At 43.6% G+C, this 21,947-nt stretch overlaps 1 protein-coding gene across 1 annotated transcript in view; it reads right to left on the reverse strand.

Annotated features, from left to right (window-relative positions):
- The window catches only part of LOC126195097 (acylcarnitine hydrolase-like), a 49,758-nt gene that overhangs the window by 27,432 nt on the left and 379 nt on the right, over positions 1–21,947 (reverse strand). The window contains exons 2-5 of the mRNA XM_049933562.1: positions 18,942–19,079; positions 16,473–16,607; positions 13,294–13,444; positions 5,385–5,570 (exon numbers count right to left, since the gene is read on the reverse strand). Coding sequence (XP_049789519.1) covers positions 5,385–5,570; positions 13,294–13,444; positions 16,473–16,607; positions 18,942–19,079 — 610 coding nt within the window. The remainder of the gene's footprint in view (positions 1–5,384; positions 5,571–13,293; positions 13,445–16,472; positions 16,608–18,941; positions 19,080–21,947) is intronic.

Raw genomic sequence — 21,947 nt, forward strand, 5'->3', positions numbered from 1 at the left:
TGATAAACGGAAGCGGCAGCAATCCAATGTAACTCACCTACCAGTCGCATAAAAGTTAGAGACAGTAACACATTATATGATAAAATGTTCTACTATTATTAGTATCTTACTATACGATAATTCAGCTACGGCACATTAACACACAGTAATATCTTTGTAATAGCGTTTTCGTCGTGCCGTGCCACATTAACGATCGCGCAGTCGTGAAGTGTTAGACCAGTGTGGCGGTATATTAAGGTACATGTAATTTTATATGTGTGCAGGTGTATTAATGACGCTAGTGAAACTTACGACAACGAAGAAAATTTCGCTCACAAACTTGACAGTCTACGCCATTCAATTATGTTGCCTAACAAATAAAGTGAGGCACATAGAAGACATGGTGGGATATCAGTGCCACGCTGTACACAGAGACACCGACATCGGGTAAATGAAGTACCAGTTGCACGTCTCTGTGTGGCAAGTAGAACGGTCACCAGAGTCCATTAAGGTTGTTCATGTTTAGTGTTATTATCAGGCGTGGCAGGATATATAGGAGGTGTGACCAGCTTCAGATGCTGATTGGTCACTGAAGGATATAGGTACTCGTGATACAGCGTTATTCCCACCTCAGAGTGTCTAAATGGGTCCTCACTGTGAGTCTGCATTTGCCCAGCTGGTCGAACCGTGCGTTGTCCATATTTGTAGGGCATTTGGATGAGACAATGGCCCGTTGTTGAATTCCACAGGAAGGTGAGGGCAGATACAATCGCTGTCAAGGCTCCAGTCGAACACGTCTGACCACCACAAGGAAGGATCGTCCTACCGTGCATGAAGCACACCGCAATCCTTCACGTCTGCCATCCGATAACCAGTAATGCAATCTCTCCAACATTCTGTGCCATCGAGTACCTTTGGCCGGAGATCTGCAGCAGGCGGCCCGTGGAATTACTGTACCACGTGCAGGCTGGCGTTAACACATCTACATCTATATCTGCATTTATACTCCGCAAGCCACCCAACGGTGCGTGGCGGAGGGCACTTTACGTGCCACTGTCATTACCTCCCTTTCCTGTTCCAGTCGCGAATGGTTCGCGGGAAGAACGACTGCCGGAAAGCTTCCGTGCTCGCTCCAATCTCTCTAATTTTACATTCGTGATCTCCTCGGGAGGTATAAGTAGGGGAAGCAATATATTCGATGCCTCATCCAGAAACGCACCCTCTCGCAACCTGGACAGCAAGCTACACCACGACTCCGAGCGCCTCTCTTGCAGAGTCTGCCACTTGAGTTTGCTAAACATCTCCGTAACGCTATCACGGTTACCAGATAACCCTGTGACGAAAGGCGCGGCTCTTCTTTGGATATTCTCTATCTCCTCTGTCAAACCGACCTGGTACGGATCCTACACTGATGAGCAACACTCAAGCATGGGCCGAACGAGTGTTTTATAAACCAACTCCTTTGTTGATGGACTACATTTTCTAAGGACTCTCCCAATGAATCTCAACCTGGCACCCACCTTACGAACAATTAATTTTATATTTTCATTCCACTTCAAATCGTTCCGTACGCATGCTCCCAGATATTTTACAGAATTAACTGCTACCAGTGTTTGTTCCGCTATCATATAATCATACAATAAAGGATCCTTCTTTCTTTGTATTCGCAATACATTACATTTGTCTATGTTAAGGGTCAGTTGCCACTCCCTGCAGCAAGTGCCTATCCGCTGCAGATCTTCCTGCATTTTGCTGCAATTTTCTAATGTTGCAACTTCTCTGTATACTACAGCATCATCCGCGAAAAGCCGCATGGAACTTCCGACACTATCTACTAGGTCATTTACATATATTGTGAAAAGCAATGGTCCCATAACACTCCCCTGAGGAACGCCAGAGGTTACTTTAACGTCTGTAGACGTCTCTCCATTGAGAACAACATGCTGTGTTCTGTTTGCTAAAAACTCTTCAATCTAGCCACACAGCTGGTCTGATATTCCGTAGGCTGTTACTTTGTTTATCAGGCGAACGTGCGGAACCGCATCGAACGCCCTACGGAACCGAAGGAAAATGGCATCTACCTGGGAGCCTGTATCTAATATTTTCTGGTTCTCATAAACAACACAAACGGCTGCGTCTGTATTGGGACTCTGATCGGCAATCACGGACTGTAATGAATGGCGTCTCACTGCCTCCAGTGACTAATCACAGTTCTGCACTACCATAAGTAACCACTGTTGGCGACGATGGCGCAAACGTCGTTGTGTGAGAAACCGTCAGATATGACTTCATGTCACGATTGGGTAGTGGCGGGGAATTGTGAGATTTTGGGCCCTTATGTGTTATCTCTTACATGCAGTACCATTACGTCATTTTTCAACACTACGATGCTTGTTCACGCGTGGCACGTGTTTCTATGTACTGTTTGGGTGACGTGATTCTGTCCTGGAGAGAGTTATGGATCATACTGTACGTCATCGCCATCCCTGTGCGACCGTCCATGTTATGGAGGACCAGTTACGAAGTTGTATGGCTATCTTGCGAACGGAGAGAATTTAACGGCTTTATGAGGCCCTTGCCAACACAATCACTGCATGAATGCTGATAACGTGGGCTCTTACTGCCCAAGTTTTTGTATATTTCACTCGATGTTATAATCACTGGAATAATATAACATACCCTCTCAACCCGTAAGATTCCATTTAGTTTCCTCCTCCCTTCCCCGGTACTTCATTCTTTTTCTCATGTACTGTTCATCAAGCGCCATAACTCAATTGTTGTGCAGTATTTTTTTATTAATCCTAGCAAAATTGATCACCTGATTTCTGATGTGTTTATCTTTCAACCGACTGTTAATGAACGAATTCCTACAACTCCCGTTTACCAGGTAGTTTGTAACCGGTCTAAGAGTTAAATTGGTCACTAGTGTACAAATAAAGAATGACAGCTTGAGGCTGTATCAGATCGTTATCTTGAAAGGTACAGGTAAGTGGACAAAAAAAGTATGGGGACGGTTTGTAAGAAACTGAAACTCTTCAAGTTTAAATTACCCCTCTAGGGAGCCGTTAATTTGTTCTTCGTTCATTAGAAACAATGCAGGAAGTAAAATTTGAAATTTTCCCAGCGAATCAACTGTTCTAAACGCTTTCGGGCTTGGAGCCGGTCGTCGAAAACTTCATTGCACCATATTTCGGCTGGACGACTGCCAGCCATCACCAGGTAAGCCGAACGAGGAATGACGAAGACGTTCTCCGCTCCGTCTTACATAGTGCGTTGATAGCACTGCCGCGCGTGCGCTGCAGTCGCGGAGACAGAAGGACCACACCGCCCAGTGACAGCGCCCTCGCTGGTGGAACTGCGAGACTCAGCTGCCGTCGGTACTGTCGCTGGCCGCAGCTATCGAAGTCTTCTGGCGTCTTCGTCTCGAGCAAAATTCGGAGATGACGGAATTCCACGCGTTTATCATAAGCCCACTCACACTGATTTGTGCTTGCATTCGTTAAGTTGCCATCACCTATCACAAACCATGAGTCTACTTAAAACGCTTGTACACAGGCCACATACGGTGTCTGGTGCAGAGAATTTGCCTAATGAACTTGCACATTTAAGGACGTAGTTCAGAGACAATGGACACTCGGCCCAGCAAGTAACAGGGCCTTCTCAACCAGAAACAGGAACCGAGAAGTGGCAGTACCATCAGCGTACTATATTAGACGAAGCGGAGAACGTCTTCGTCAGTCCTCGTTCGGCTCACCTGAAGATATCTGGCAGTTGTCCGGCCGAAATATCGTGCAATGAAGTTTACGACGACCGGCTGCAAGCCCGAAATCTTTTTGAACAATGCATATGTCTATGCGCAGCAAAGTACTTGATATCATAGTTGACAATTCGTTTCGTTTACTCCCGTCTATGACCCCTAAAACGTCATACTATCGATTTATGACGGTGATGACCTATTTAATAGAGCCACATGGATGGTATTTTCTGAACTGATTTGTAGACAGCTGCAACTGACTGAAATCGATTGTCTGAGGACGATTTTGGCGAGAATAAAATGACCCGCCCGGATAACTGGGCGCGTTAGCACACCGCTTCCGTGATTCAGGGAGGGACGCTGGCCACAGATCACATCCGTCCGGCGGATTAACAATGAGAGCCGCTGTGCCGACTAGGGTGGTGGGCTTTTAGGGCGGTGGCGCGGTAGTGTGGCCACTACCCGATTGCGGCACGTTGGGCGCGAATAGTTTATATGGAGGGCGAACGGGCAACGCGCACTCATCCGACTACAATCATTCGCATCGTCCGTCCGTTATTTTGTTGGTTGGTTGGTTTGGGGAAAGGGACCAAACAGCGAGGTCATTGGTCCCATCGGATTAGGAAAGGCTGAGAATCACCCAGTATTTGTCTCAAGCAATTTAGTGGAATAGCGGAAAACCTAAATCAGGATGGCCGAACGCGATATTACTTTGTCATACGACCAAACTCTGCCCATTGAGCCGCTGCGGTCATAGTTGTGATCAGGTGCATTGGGCAGCGCGCACGTTACGCTGACATATTGCGACCAGCATCTGTTGCGGATCCTACTGCGTGTATTTTTTTTACATCTGATTATTTACTTTTTGCTGCATTTTTGAAAAGGGATATTTCTCTCATTATGTATCTCGGTATGGAAAAATTTACTATAGAATACAGGACGAGCCCTAATCTATGAACTGAATACTATTAAAGAAATTCTAACACACGGACCCGCTAAAGCATTAAGAATGAGGAAAAAGGAAAACTTTAAAAGGCAAATAACGATTTGGAATGACCATACTAGCAATTTAATAACAGACAAATGGTTTAAATGGCTCTGAGCGCTATGGGACTTTACATCTGAGGTCATCAGTCCCCTAGAACTTAGAACTACTTAAACCTAACTAACCTAAGGACATCACACACATCCATTCCCGAGGCAGGATTCGAACCTGCGACCGTAGCGATCGCGCGGTTCCAGACTGAAGCGCCTAGAACCGCTCGGCCGCACCGGCCGGTAATAACAGACAAAAAGGAGGCCTATCTAGAAACTCTGTGATTACTTGGTAATGTGAATTACAGAGTGTATTAGAGAAGTAAATATGCTTTAGTAAAAAAATAAATGCTAAAAATTAAATGGTCGCTTCTCTCATAACAGTAAAAGTACAGCACACCAATAAGAATGTCTCTTTTCATTACTGTCTATCGGTATCTAAGTCCTAAAGCAGTCTTTTAATATCAAGTACGAATTTTCTCTTAAATGTAAGTAAGTTAAATCTGAGTTTTGAAGATATTGCTCTCTGGTGCACTAAAGAAGTCAAACATAATAAGACTGTCAGATGAACCAGCAAAGAATTCGCATGATCTGTAAGACGACACTAGATGCATACCTCTGGAGAGCGGTGAGTACATGTGCATCTCGACGCTGATGCCGCCGGAACTCTGTCCGAAGAGCGTCACCTTCTCCGGGTCGCCACCAAATGCGCGGATGTTGCTTTGCACCCACTGGAGACCAGCCACCTGGTCCTTGAAAACGTTGTTGCCCATGGCGATCGGGTCACTCAAACTGAGCAGTCCTGCACAGCACACAAAACATCTCGTGTGAAGTCGAGACCCAAATCCAAAACCTGATCAATGCTGCAAAATACACTATGAACACAGAAAAAAATTACAAGAAGATAAGCATGAAGTTTCACAGATGGCTGATTACATGTGAATTCTTACGGAAAAATCTAAAGCAAGTTGGAGGACGGGTCACGTGGAATGGGCGTCATAGCGCGAAACATGGGTTAAGATAAAAGTAAGGGGGGAAGCAAGCACGGAAGTGAGACGATAGTTCAACGTACCTTCGGCAACGATATTGTTTAAGATGGAGCAGATGGTCGCACTGCGTTTTTTAATTATGGGAAAGGCAATCGGCCGTGCCATTTCGTAGGAACTACGTCGGCATTTGCCTTGAGTGATTTAGGCAATTCACGGTAAACCTAAATCTGCATAGTGGAACGTGAGCTGAAAGTAACTTAAGTGGAGCTCATGCGAAGTAGCAGAAGGGAAAATAGTCGATTACTTAACTTTGAAATAGGGTAAGACAAAGAAGCTGGAGGCAAGATTCCGTTGGTAGGATAGAATATTAGGATTTAACGCCTCGTCGGCGACTAGGTATACATCTGCATCTACATTCGTACTCCGCAAGCCACTGTGCGGTGCGTGGCGGAGGGTACCCCGTAGCACTAGGAGTAACTTCCTCTCCTGTTCCACTCGCAAACAGAGCAACTGAAGAGCGACTGTCTATATGCCTCCCTAAGAGCCCTAGTGAATCTAGTCTCTTGATGGTCCTTACGTGCATTTATGTTGGCGGCAGAAGAATCATTCTGCAGTCAACCTCAAATGCCTGCTCTCTAAATTTTCTCAATACTGCTACTCAAAAAAAGCGTCTCCTTCCCTCCAGCGATTTTCATTCCTTCCCAAAGCATCTGCGTAATACTTGCGTGTTGCTAGAACTTACCGTAACAAATTTAGTATCTGCTTCCGAATTGCTTCGATGTCTTCCTATAATCCGAGCTGGTGAATATCTCAAAGACTCAAACAGTACGCAGCAATGGGTCGTACGAGTGTCTCACATGCCTCCTCCTTTACAGATGAACCAGACTTTCCTAAAAAAAAGCGAAATCTACTATTCGCCTTCACTACAATTCTTACAAGCCCATTCCATTTCATATTGCTTTGCAACGTGTCGCCTAGTTACTTAATCGATGTGACTGAGTCGAACAGAAGCCTACTAATGTTGTACTGGAACATGATGGGTTTGTTTTTCCTACTCGTCTGCACTGACTTACATTTTTCTACATTTAGGGCTATCTGCAATTCATCGCACCAACTAAGTCATCTTGTATCCTCCTACAGTCACTCATAAGTGTCAGGGTTGGGAAAGGATGGAGAAGGAAATCATCAAAAGCGTCTCCAAATTAGCCATCCGTTTCCCTCGAGTGAGTTAGAGTAAGCGTGGGGGCTGGATAAGGGTTTGAACCGCCATCCTCTCTTATACGACTCCAGTGCTCCGTCTCTCTCGTCACTCAGTTACATTACGTAAGATGGTCGTAGGTAGGAGGTTTCCATAAGGAAAGGGACACCGATATACAACGCCTTCGTCAAGAAGGGCTATACTGCTACCGCATAGCTCCATTTTAATAACGAATTAGTCGCAAATTTACACAATTCGCCGAGGAGATGTCCTCTTTAATGGTTGTTTCATTTGGAGAAAACGAGGAAAACATACGAATACTAGGATATAAAAATGAAACTCCTTAAACTTGATTCTGAAATTAGAGTTAATGAATAATATGTCAAAAGTGAATAAAGTGCCGACAGAAAAAGTGAAGCACCCAGAATATGAGGTCTGTTGCCAATGTAAAATGTAACATGTAAAAGCCATTTGCTGGTATGTATATGATCAGAGTTGAAATTCTCTGTGACACCTAGAATGTCCAGCAGAGTGCTGCAGTGTTCTTTGTGTTCAGTTGTTACCAAGCCTGGCAGGATATATAAGGAGCGTGAACAACGTTGGATGTTGAATTATCACTGTAAGGGTACGGAGATGTCGCTTTAGAAAGCAATATAATCATCTTGCAAAGTATGAAAGGGACCTAATTATGGGTCTCCATTTGATCGGAAGGTCAAATCATGCTACCTCTAGATTTATGGGGCATTCGGATTTGACAGTGACATGATGTTGGGCTGCATGTGAAAGTGAGGGCAGATATAGTCGATGTCAAGCTTCCGGTCAATCAGGTCTGACCACCACGGGAAGATCGCTGTATTGTGCACCAGGCACACTCTAACACCTTTACATCTTCACCTGCCATCCCAGCCCCTAGTAGTCGACTCCCTGGGATGCTGTGGTGCCGTGATCGGCAGTCATGGACTGTTTATAACGCGGTCGCACTGCGTTCCTGGACAAACCACGGTACTGCACTAGCCCACATGACCGTCAACGGGTAGTACGATGGATACATAGGGAGAGGGCCCAATCTTCATGTATTTTGAGGAGACCTTGATATATTACTCCATGCGTCAGTGTGTGGGGAGACGTCGAGTATGACTTCGGTCATGGCTCGTGATGATTGAAGCAACTCTAACTGTACAACAATACGTCACCGAAATCCTGCGTCTTGAAGACCTGCCTCTCATGTCACAGTGCTGCAGCGCCGTATTTCAACTAGGCAATGCTCGTCCACATATGGAACGTGTGTCTGTGAACTGTTTTAGTGATATTGACGTACTCCCGTGGGCAGCAAGATCCCAGATCTGACCCTGACAGAGCGTGTGTGAGACAAGATCGGTCGTCCATTACGGCGACAGTATCAGGGATATCAAGGCCAAGTAACGACAGTTTTTGCCTTTTTTGGCTCAGTAGTGGCATTATGACACCTTTCCCAAACGAATCAGAACGTGCACACAGGCGAAAGAGGTTTAAACCTCACAGTAATAAATGGCCTCATACTGCCAAGATATTTATACATTTGCCTCGATGTTGTGATGGCTGAAGTATCATCACATACCCTCCCACCACGTGAATTCATTTTCGTTTCCTCCTTCCCTTCTGGATGCTTCACTTCTTGTGAATCAGTGTGCGTCACTAAATACCTTGAAGTGAAATTAAAGACAGAGAATACTGCCAGAAATAAAGTTCGAAACTAATGGTTGGTATGCTGCATACCGAGAATGACAGAATTAACTAAGGAATGAAGCGCACATCGTACTGGGTAACAATAACAGTGTTGCGTTATTGAACATATTTAGAAAATATATAGACTGCTGTATGTTATATCACTGAGTGGAAGTGAAACGCACTGAAAGTAGCCTTTTTGTATGTTGGCAGCCCTCTAGACTGTGTTAATATCCCTGGCAGCGTGCTGCACCCTCAGCAAGAGATTCTGTGGTTGGACGGGCAGCAGTTAGCGAGTGGATGGGGAAGTGTATGGACATGATATTCTTAATGGAGACTGTGTATTGATAAGACATGCATTGTAAAATGAGATGAAATGACGTGTTTATAAGAAAATACGTAAGGAAATGTATGATGATGGATGTTTGGTTGATAATATTTGGGCAGTGGAATTATTGACAGCTATATAATTTTTGGAACTGGATGTCACATGAATAAGGTAAACTTTTTTCTAAATGCATTTTTTGCTCTTCAACAAACTCTTTCTTTCGCTAACCATATGCCTCCTAGTAGCTAGAGTCTATAGTAAAATCGTTTTATTTAGCTGGCTATAGCTGCTACTTGATGTAGTTGCTATAGTTCGTGTTACGAAGATTTCCTGTGAGGTAAGTGACGCATGAAAAAGAATGGGATTTGTACTGTTGGGATTCGTGACTGAAATGAATTTAAAACAATTAACAAGAGTTAGAGGTAGTTTCATATTTCTTTACTTTCATATTTTTTGGATTGGTATTATTGTAAGGATTCCTTGCATTTCAGGTCCATTCTTTTGTGTTAGTTATTGGCAGTCTTGTTGTCAATGTATAGCAGTCAGATTGTGTTCGGCTTGTATAATGTGGGTAATAAATGAATAGGTTAAGTTCGAGCTGTCCTTGTCAGGGAAAATTCTGTAGGTCAGTGTTTAATAAAAATAAGTAAAGAGGTAGTTTCACATGGATGTATTTAGAAAATTTTACCTTATTCATGTGACATACAGTTCCAAAAATTATATAGTTCTCAATAATTCCACTGCCCAAACATTATCAGTCAAACATCCATCATCATACATTTCCTCGTGCATTTTCTTATAAACACACTATTTCATCTCACTTTACAATGCATGTCTTACCAACACAGACCCTCCACTAAGAATATCGTGTCCATACACTTCCCTATCCAGTCACTAACTACTGTCCGTCCAACCACAGAATCTCCTGCCGAGGGTGCAGAGCGCTGTCAGCGACTTTATCACAGTAAATAAGGCTGCCAACATACAAAGAGGCTACTTACAGTACATCACGGTATGTAATCCCTCAGTCCATAAAGTTCCGAGTCTCGATGAATCGGAAATAGAGAAAAGTTAAAATGTTGATTTTAATACTTCGGTTGTTTTACGTGGTCTGCTCCGACTTGACTACACCTCACACAACGTTCAAGTAAGCATGTGAAACAGTCAGAAAAACCCTTCTGTCGGATGTTCTTTAGCTCGTACGTTACACTGGCTTGAATAGCTCATCCAAGGGCTTCCACTTTATGTGAATTTCTGCATTTAGTTGTTTTATGTTAGATCCGTATTGATAGCACGAAGTGTCGTCACCCGTGGTGATTCTTTCCAGAAAGGATACACCGCATTTCGCGTTTGGGTCAGGTAGCGCCTGTTGTCCGCGAGTCATTGTTTTGGTTAGAGAGTCAAGGTGTGCGAGACAAACTTTGAACTCACTTTTTTCGTCTTCAGCGCGCTTCGCTACAGGATCATTAGTAATCGCGAAAGTGTTACGGAGCATATATATAAACTCCAGTGGAAGACTTTGCAAGAGAGACGCTCAGTAGCTCGGTACAGGCTTTTTTTTAAGTTTCGAGAACATACCTTCACCAAGGAGTCAAGCAGTATAATGCTCCCTCCTACTGTCCCACGTCCAGTACTTAACATTGCCTGGTCGATACCACATCTACTGTTTAGGGTCATTAGTTCAAACTGCCACACTAGTTACTGTCTCGGAACTTTTTTGGGCGGTCGGTGTATAATACGACATGAAGCAATAGTTACCATAGAGGAGAAAGGAGCAGTGAAGATGAGAATTTTGACACTAGGCTATCACGAATATTTCATTACATTACATTGAGGATGGCAACAAAAGAATCCAAATACAGATTCTGCGTAAAACTTAAATAATATGTAAGTTCACTTGAATCTCACTGGAAACTGCGATAGATAAGGTCGACAGAGTGATTGTGCGGCCATGTCCGGTTAGAGAGTGATGTTCACCGAACGTTTTCATTAACAAGCCTACGGTTTTTGATAGGTCTTCAAAACATTGAGCGCATGCTGTCTGTAACAAAGGCATTGCTGTGCTTGAATCACAAAGCAAGTACACCAGTGTGTAAGATATTCTGTACTGATCACAGCAATGGACACAACGTAAATAAATTAATTATAGAACCTCACTACCCACTACACTATAATCCATATCCCGAAGAACAGGAATTTTCTAAGAGTATAGTTCGTTCTAATCTTGAAGCTGGGGCATCACGTGGCTCTCAGTTCTATGGCATAGTCTGTTATTGTAGTCTGCAATCCGAGATAGAGCAGCTTCGAATATTTATGGGCAAAGAAATTTTCATTTAAAGTGTTTGACTTGCGAAAAGAGAAGAAGTGACGGCATGCACTTCCACAGATATTGCCACACATACTTTTCTTATAGTTCTGCTGAGACTGGACGAAGAAATCTAGAGATTACTTTGCCTGCACAGTGTTTTTGATTCTCCTTAATAATTTATGAAATCCTTAATGCTGTATGGAAGTGAAAACTCGCCTCTTAAAAAGTGAAAGAAAAGGGAAAGAAACGTATGAAATGAATTTCCTTAGATACGTGGCTGGGTTTACTTTGATGGATAAGAAGAAAAATGATGACATCCGTAGTGAAGTTAATATGTAAATATAATTAACATAATAAAACAATATCAGTTAAGGTGGAAAGCCATAAAACAACATAAACCAAGACGCGAAAGACCTTTAGGAAGATCAGTGACGGCATGGCTTGACCAATTTTGAAGAACACGGAACGAGCCAAATAATCCATTCCTTTATGTAGATGTATGCAGGTGTAGGTTTTAAAGTAAGGACGTAGCCCACACCATTGTTGTGTAGGAGTCATAGGTTTTTTTTTTGTTTTTTTTTTAAGTATGATGGAAGGAAGCGGCCACTCCCATGTTTGCGGCCGTTCTATCTCGCAGCTACTACGACAAGATAAGATACAGTGGCCTGTTCCTACCCCCATCCACTTTGCAGCGACTATAAGTGAGCTGGCAGCAGAGATGAAAATTCCTCAGGCGAGCGCCGACCACTGATTAAGAAATACCTTACGAGTAGTAACAAAACGAAAACAACACTTAAGAGCCGAAAGCTAAACAGAAAGAGTTACGTCATAGACGGGGGAGGTGTGATATACCACACCACGCAATCAAGAGATTTAATAACTGTTAAGATAGAATGCCAAATCTAATACATGAAGACAATAATCCCACGTGTTATCAACAATAGTTCCTACTCTCTGCCCATAGACAGAAACGTTAAAAAGATACTTTTAGCACACAATCAGATCCTCGGCGAACAGTAATCTTCTATAACGAATAAGCTAATTTCCTTCTGACGTAAAAATTTACATTCCAGAGTTGTATGTTAATTGAGGACACATAAGTTTATGTACAACTCTTGTTTGTGAGTAAACAGATCAACTAATTAAGTGTAATGTTGATTTATAGCTAACATAATTCATTCTGGCATTACAATTACCGGCATACTATTAGGTGCGTACCCATAGTATAGAGTCGTATCTACCAGCCTGTGCTGAAAAATAATGCCTTCGAATTTTTCATGTGAAAACTCTTAAAGATTTTTAAATAAAACAGAAGTTATTAACATTCTACAGCTTTATTCTTCAGGTCTACATATTTGTTTCTCAAGATAGTCACAATGGCAACAAACACATTTCTCACAACGAGTGAGCAGTCCGTTCATCCCGTCGCTGTATAGTGTTTGACCTTGTTGATGGAGCCACAACCTCACCTCAGCAGTCACTGCTACCACTATCAAAGTCAAAAAGTGAAGTCCTCGAGGACTTTTTTTTTCTTTTAAGTTTGGGAAACAGATGAATATCGGGTGGGGACACATCATGACTGCATGGAAGGTGATCGATGTCGCAGGTGTCAGATGTCGCAGCGCTCATGCATGGTATGGCATTGTCACGGTGAAGGATAGGGTGCTCCATGTGCGGTCGAACTCTTCGAATTTGAAGCTCGATTACAGCACGCTGTTTCTCACGCACAGACATAGTTACGTTGCACACCACCCTTAGCACGCTACAGTTCGAAGACTCCCGGCGGTACAGGTGTGCAAGTATTTAGACGTGAATAATAAAGGTGTAAAATGTTAATAACGGTTCTCTTATTTAAAAAAGCTGTAAGAGTTCTCGCATAAAAAATTCGGAGGCCATAGTTTTGGGTCCTCGCTTTTAGTACGTATTTGGTGAAAATTCGAAGGCATTACTTTTCAACATGCCTTCAGTATTTATTTGGCGACACATGGTGGGACGTACCCAGGACCCCTAGTCGGTAGTTGAGGAGGACGACAACGACTCCCTGGTCGAGCAAGAAGTCGGGCCCCCAGTCTTCCTTAGAGTTGCTGCCACCGGTGAAGTGACCACCAAAGATCCAGACCATGACCGGTAGCAGCGCGTCCTCCGACACCTGTCATACACAGAAATACAACCAGCGTAATGAAGGTTTTTAAAGCAACCAAGTTTATTGTATTTATGATGTGTATTAAAAACTAATATGATCCTTAGATAAAATGTTCTCCGTTTCCAAGTCTCATCAAGTGACATAAAATCCTCGGGCTCTCGACAGCTGTCATTACAAGTTTCCTCAGTAGTTAAGACCTCTGATTGTGCTCACTTTGCCTACCCCAGCAGTGAGAAGTAGTAACGCATGAGCTGGTTAACGGAGACAGTTACCTAAAACCCGAAAAATTTATTTGAGAATCGAAATTTCGAAAATACCTGTGATGTTGTTGTTGTGGTCTTCAGTCCTGTGACAGGGTTGATGCAGGTCTCCATGCTACTCTATCCTGTGCAAGCTTCTTCATCTCCCAGTACCTACTGCAACCTACATCCTTCTGATTCTGCTTAGTGTATTCATCTCTTGGTCTCCCTCTACGATTTCTACTCTCCACACTGCCCTCCAATACTAAATTGGTGATCCCTTGATGCTTCAGAACATGTCCTACCAACCGATCCCTTCTTCTAGTCAAGTTGCGCCACAAACGCCTCCTCTCCCAAATCCTATTCAGTACTTCCTCATTAGTTATGTTGTCTACCCATCTAATCTTCAGCATCTAATCTGTGTATAAGTAAAATATTTGATTACCATTGCAATATGACGGGTTAATGTAAGCGCGAGATAAATCATTTCAAATGTGAAATGCTGGTACATTAACAACTACCGTAACTACCAGAATATTGAATGCTAGCACGCAAACGTGCATGATTTGTGTTGTACAGGTGCCAGATATCAGTTTGTGGGATGAAGTTCCATGCTTGTTGCACTTAATTGGTCCGTACAGGGACGTCGAAGGCTGATTGTAGATGGCGCTGGAGTTGTCGTCCGTTGATGCTCCATATGCAGGGCTTATTTCAGTAGTGGTACAAGTCCATTACCTCCACTTTTCTGCCTATAATGCTTCTGAAATTAATGATCCAAACAAACAGAAAGAAAGGTTCATCTCTAGCAAGAAGTCATATGCTTGGATATTTCTGGTATCTCAATATGAACAAAAATGGACTTGTACCGCTAATGAAATAAGCTCTTCATATGTGCTCGACTGGAGACAGACCTTGTAATCGAGCGGGCCAAGGCAACATGTTGACGCTGTGTAGATTATGTAGGGTTACAAACGTTGTATGTGGGCCAGCGTTATTCTGTTGGCAAACACCCCCTCGAATGCTGTCACGAATGGCAGCACAATAGGTCGAATCACCAGAGTGATGTACAAATTTGCAGTCAGGCTGGTTCAAATGGTTCAAATGGCTCTGAGCACTATGGGACTCAACTTCAGAGGTCATTAGTCCCCTAGAACTAGTTAAACCTAACTAACCTAAGGACATCACACACATCCATGCCCGAGGCAGGATTCGAACCTGCGACCGTAGCGGTCTCGCGGTTCCAGACTGCAGCGCCTAGAACCGCACGGCCACTTCGGCCGGCTGCAGTCAGGGCGCATGGGATAACCACGAAAAGTGCTCCTGCTGTCATACAAAGTCACACCACAGACCATAACTCCAGTTGTAGGTCCAGTGTGTGAAGCACGCAGACAATTTGGGTGCTGGTCCTCAACTGGCCTCCTCCTAACCATCACACGGCCATCACTGGCACCGAGGCAGAACCAGCTTTCGACAAAAAACACAACAGACCTCCGCCCTGCCCTCCAGTGGGCTCTCACTTGGCACCACTGAAGGAGCAAATTGCGGTGGTTTGCGATCAGTGGATTGCACGCAACGGTGTACCTGGCTTGGAGCTGTCTTTGAAGTAAACGATTTGTAACAGCTCGGTATGTCACTCTGGTGCCAACTGCTGCTCCAATTGCAGCTGCAGTTCTAGTACAATGCGCAAGAAACGTACGCCGAATACGGCAGTCTTCCCTCTCGGTGGTGCCACGTGGTCGTCTAGAGCTCGGTCTTCGTCTGACTGTACATTCTCATGATCACCGCTGTCAGCAATCGTGTATAGTAGCTACGTCCTTGCTAAGTCTTTATGCATTTTCGTAGAAGGAACATTCAAATACTCGTAGCCCTATTGCACGGCCTCATTCAAACTCAATGATGTGCTAATAATGGTGTCGTTGTCACCTTAAAGGCATTCTTGACCAACATCAACTGACCACGTATAACCTCAAAGGTAACTAACGCTCATCTGATTTTTCATCCTCATAGTGGCGCTACTCATTCGACTATTACGCGACTGACGCGAAATTTGAATGGATATTATATTTCAGATGTGAAAGGCCTCTCTGGCCATTTTGAGTTTCAAAAAATACGTCTTAACTACCCATGACGGTCACACGCAACCGCGCCTGAAATTTTCGAACGTGACTCTGTCACACAAGCCTTGTGCATTGTAATTATTAATTACTCTCTAGTTACATAACACCAAATGGAATTTAGGTGAACTAAAACCAGTTTTTAACCATTGCATTTGTTTAGGTTACTGTAAGCTAAGAAACAATAAAAGGGAAAATATTGTCGGTTCTTAGGCCACATCATGCTAATCTTCAGATTTCTTCTCCGAAATTGACAGGCTAATATACAGAAAAAGATGCCACCAGATGAGTCGAAACTTCGGCTGTGAAGAAGAAATCTGAAGAGAAATATGATGTGGCATAGCAAAGTAGAAAATCTTACCTTCGATGATAACTATCATGAAAGCCCAGACTGCCATAAGACACAGTTGTTATGATGTGACATCTAGCAGATCGAACACCTGCTTCACGTCAAGAGTTCTAATGGTTCAAATGGCTCTGAGCACTATGGGACTTAACATCTGAGGTCATCAGTCCCCTAGAACTTAGAACTACTTAAATCTAACTAACCTAAGGACATCACACACATCCATGCCCGAGGCAGGGTTCGAACCTGCGATCGTAGCAGTCGCGTGGTTCCAGACTGTCAAGAGTTCGCTGGGTGCGTGAACACAGGGGAAAGTCAGCAGGTGGCGAGCGTACCTGAGGTGTGTAGACGTTTAGGTAGAGGCAGTCTTCCGCTCCGAACAGGTAGCCATCTCGATCCTGGTAACAGGTGGCGCCAACCTCCTCCACAGCGTCCCTCACTCCTTCCCAGGCAGCTGGCGGCTGCGGCGGCTGTGGAAACAGGTTGCCATTGCTCCATACATAATGAATAACGACTGGAATGCTCAGGATTAAACTCGAACTAACATTCATTAAAATCTGAAAAAGCAGCAGATGTTGTTGGATTTTTCACTGTATGCAACTAGACGTGAATGTCGTTCTCTTATCAAAAGTGCGGAGACCGATCTAACATTCTTGTAGTTCCACGTAGCAGCCGTGCTATGCGAGACACTATTTGCTCCGACCACGGTGAGAGGCATCTCCGTTTTTGATAAGAGAAAGTATACGCCCAGTCTCTTCCGTGTAGCAGAAAACAGCGTTTAATGTGCACGTATCCACAGCATTACTGCCCAGATACATTCTACTCTGACGTGATAGCAGTCATGCGAATACGTATATATACAAATTAATGGTAGTATCGCGTACACAAAATATAAAAGATAAGTGCATTGGCGGAGCTGTCATTGGTACGCGTGTGTTTCATTTGAAACGGTTTCCGACACAACTATGGCCGCACAACCGGAATTAAGAGGTTTTGAACGTGGAATTATAGTTGGAACTAGAAGCATGGGAAAATCCATTTCTGAAATCGTTTGGGAGTTCAACATTCCGAAATCCCAGTGCGAAGAGTGTGTCCAGAATACCAAATTCAAGGCGTTAGCTCTCTCTAGGGACAACGCATTGGGGGACGGTCTTCGCTTAGTGACCGACAGAAGCGGCGTTTACGTAGGTTTTTCGGTGATTACAGGCAAGCAACACTGCGTAAAATAAACGCAGAAATCAGTGTGGGGCCGCGCGGAGAGGCTGCGCGGTTTTAGGCGTCGTGTCACAGATTGCGCGGCCCCTCCCGCCGGAGGTTCGAGTCCTCACTCGGGCATGGGTGTGTGTGTTGTCCTTAGCATAAGTTAGTTTAAGTAGTGTGTACGTCTAGGGACCGATGACCTCACCAGTTGGGTCCCTTAGGAATTCACACACATTTGAACATTTGAACATCAGTGTGGTATGTACGAGAATCGTATCAGTTATGTCAGAACGGCGAAATTTGGTATTAACGAGCAAAGGCAGCAGACGGTCGACTTGCTTTTGTTATTACATGACATCGCTTGCAGTGTTATGCTGTGTTCGTTACCGTATTGGATGGACCTAGACGATTGTAAAACCGCGGTATGATCAGATGAGTATTGATTTCAGTTGTAAGAGCTGATTGTAGGATTCGAGTGCGGCGCAGACAAGACGAAACCATGGATCCACGTTGTCCACAACGCACTGTCCAAGCCGGTAGTGGCTCCATAACGGTGTGGGATGTGTTTACATGGAATGGACTTGGTCCATTGGTCCAGCTGAACCGATCATCGGAAACTGTTATCTTCGTCTACCTGTAGACCACTTTTGGTCATGCATGGACTTCATGTTCACCAGCAACGATGGAAATGACAATGCGACATGTCACCGGGCGACAAATGTTCGCGATCGGTTTGGACATCATTCTGGGCAATTCAGGCGAATTTTATCCATAGAGGTACACGAACAGAATTGAAAATGTATGCTACATTCTGTTACAAAGGACACAGTACCTGTTGCGGAAGGCAGTGTGTTCAAATTATCAAAAAAATTAATTCTTGTAAAATTACGCTCAGAAGTCTTCCTTGGGAGAAGATTGAGAATTAGGTTTTAGATGAGCAAAAACCAATGCAATGATTGCATTATCTTCTAGCCATATTCCTACAGTTTTCTATCATTGTTCTAGAAACTTCACGTGAAGGCTTAGATTACATTACGGTCCTCATCCAGTACCTAGTAGCAATGAAGTGCTCAGTAACAATAGATTCTTGGACTATAAAAACAGGTATGAGTTAGTAATCGACACGTCATCCCTGTACGTAGCGTACAGTCCCCTTGATATAAGCCACGCTGACAAGTAATGTCATGAAAAATTATTATCCTCCACACCCCCAAGTATGTGAGGCAGTAAATTTGACTGGAAGTTTCTTTCCCCCGGATTCGACCTCTTTTTCTGAAAGCACTTCAGAGAGACACAGGAAGAGCATTCGTGCCATGTAATTCTATGCTGTCATTCAGATCCTGTAGCAGCATGGATTGCAGAAGATTTGTTTGCGCAAAAGCACCTTATACTTGCTGCTGGTGTGAAATTTCTTTGATTTCTTCAGTACAATACAAGAGCGTGTTTGGGAAGAAAAGTGATTTTTCTAATCGGGCGTACTAAGTTGGCGAATAACTGTAAGCCTCACATTCTCGATTTTGATATCAATCACAAAACCACCGCCTCACTGTAGCACACCTAGTATGCAATGTTCCGCTCAGTATTCTAAAAGACTTGGTTCTCACCTTGAAGCGAAGTTCACCGAGAGGAGGGGATGCAAATGGGATGCCAGAGAACTGGTAGTAAGAGGTTCCGTTGAGTGTGGTGTTACCCACGCCCCGCAGAGCTCCATACGTTGTCTGCACAGTTGCGTATTGCCCCACCTACAAAAATGTGAATACAGAGTTAGAGACCAAAATAAAACATACCTCAGTGTTGCACTGTAGTTAAATAAGATATTTGCCTGGAGTACTGCTGTAAAAGGAAATACAAGGTAGTCCACAGGCATGGAATCGGCCTTCTAAAACAGACACAGGTGGCTAAACAGAACAATGGTCATTTAGTAAGTCACCATGTTGTATGCAACTCGTAGATTTTCATATCAAACAGTGAATAATACGATAAAAATAGTGGAGTCTTCTATTAGTCCATTTGTTGTTGTTGGTGTGGTCTTCAGTCCTGAGACTGGTTTGATGCAGCTCTCCATGCTACTCTATCCTGTGCAAGCTTCTTCATCTCCCAGTACCTACTGCAACCTACATCCTTCTGAATATGCTTAGTGTATTCATCTCTTGGTCTCCCTCTACGATTTTTACCCTCCACGCTGCCCTCCAATGCTAAATTTGTGATCCCTTGATGCCTCAAAACATGTCGTACCAACCGATCCCTTCTTCTAGTCAAGTTGTGCCACAAACTTCTCTTCTCCCCAATCCTATTCAACACCTCCTCATTAGTTATGTGATCTACCCATCTGATCTTCAGCATTCTTCTGTAGCACCACATTTCGAAAGCTTCTATTCTCTTCTTGTCCAAACTAGTTATCGTCCATCTTTCACTTCCATACATGGCTACACTCTATACAAATACTTTCAGAAACGACTTCCTGACACTTAAGTCTATACTCGACATTAACAAATTTCTCTTCTTCAGAAACGATTTCCTTGCCATTGCCAGTCTACATTTTATATCCTCTCTACTTCGACCATCATCAGTTATTTTACTCCCTAAATAGCGAAACTCCTTTACTACTTTAAGTGTCTCATTTCCTAATCTAATTCCCTCAGCATCACCCGATTTAATTTGACTACATTCCATTATCCTCGTTTTGCTTTTGTTGATGTTCATCTTATATCCTCCTTTCAAGACACTGTCCATTCTGTTCAACTGCTCTTCCAAGTCCTTCGCTGTCTCTGACAGAATTACAATGTCATCGGCGAACCTCAACATTTTGATTTCTTCTCCATGAATTTTAATACCTACTCCGAATTTTTCTTTTGCTTCCTTTACTGCTTGCTCAATATACAGATTGAATAACATCGGGGAGAGGCTACAACCCTGTCTCACTCCTTTCCCAACCACTGCTTCCCTTTCATGCCCCTCGAATCCATAGCTTCATTTATTCTCGAGTCATAACTGATACTTCTTCCTTACAGGTGACGTGAAGCTGATGGTGCTAATCCAAGACGAACGAGCTGAGGTCGTACTGATATCAGGATTGAGGAGCACCCGTGTTACAGTAGATGAGTTAAAACTGATGCGACCAAAACAGAGCACCCTTTATCCGCAATACGGTTATGGAACTTCTCGCGAAACTGCATGAAACTGGTTCTGTCGCGGTAACCCGAAGACTGGGTGGTCTAAAACGGCTACACATGAAACCCCATGAATCGCTGTTCCGGCATCCTACACTAACAGTCCAGAGACAGTGCTCAACGCTTCTCTCAGGGAACTGGGGTAAGTAGTAGCTCAATATAAAAAATTTTGAGCACACGTTTAAAGGTCGTAGAGGTTTATGCAGTGTGTATGCAGTTAAGATCAGAAACCCTGCACACATCTGGCAGTGGATTGTCGCTGCCCGTTCCAGCATTCCTGTACGTGTTTTGCTAAGTGACATTCAGGAGCGCGCTGAGCGGATAGTAAAAACCTTACAATTTGCTGGTCAGCATGTCGGGTCGAACACATACTGTAGGCTTTATGAGTTAACACCAGCAGTTGCTTTGTTTGGTACAAAACGCGAAGTAACTCGAGAACAAGGAAAGCTATACTCGGTCAAAGATATTATCGTTTTCCTCGAGTAAATCTCTACGTGTTTGATACGGCAAATGAATCGCTTCTTCAGTACGGAAATTACGACTTGTATCCAAGGTAGTAGTTTCCAAAATGGCCGATACTTTGGTAACATAGCCTCAAAAGTTTCCTCCCCATCAATTTCAAACTAAGTGACTTAATTTATCCATCTTAATTGCTTTTAGATGGGTGGTTCCACATCCATGAAGCACTCTGTACATTTTTGGAATAATGTTTCAGCTTTGCCAGGAATGGCAAACACCTGTAGCTTACGGTGCAGACGCATGAACAATTAGCGTAAAAATTATTAAATAACTGAGGTCGTCTGGACATTCTATCGAGAAATGCGTATTTTGAATTACTAGCAGAACATAGTAACAAACAAACGGACCAGGAAAGAGAGTGAGATTGAATACGTCGTTATGAATATAATGTAAATTAACTGAATATAGACGGAACATCTAGTCAACCTACTGGTTGACACACGTATCGATGAGAATAGAAGAAAGCTTATAGTTAACTTCCCGTCGACGACAAGGTCGTTAGTGACTGAACACAGGCTCGGAGTGAAAAAGAAAAGCGAAGGAAAATTGGCTATGCCCTTACGAAGAAACCATCCTGCATACGGCTTAAGCGATTAACGTAATTCATGGATGACCTAAACCTAGATGAACGGACAGGTCTGAGAACTGCCGTTCTCCCGATGCGAGCCCAGTGTCTTACCGCTGTTGCACCTTTCTCGATTACAAGTGATAACTGAAGACGACCAACTATTGACAGGTGATCCAGAAACAACGTAGATGTGCACAGAGCGAGGCGAGACCTCTACACCTAGTGAGCGAGGCGATCATTCAGCAGTGAACTGCAAACTGACGACTGTAATGATGATGAACTGACAGTCCTTTCCTGAAGCTATTCATCCGGAAGAAACATCTGCATGAAACTGACTCGTAGACGGAGGAGAA

The sequence above is a fragment of the Schistocerca nitens genome, chromosome 7 (genome assembly GCF_023898315.1).
Source record: "Schistocerca nitens isolate TAMUIC-IGC-003100 chromosome 7, iqSchNite1.1, whole genome shotgun sequence".
Lineage (NCBI taxonomy): Eukaryota > Metazoa > Arthropoda > Insecta > Orthoptera > Acrididae > Schistocerca > Schistocerca nitens.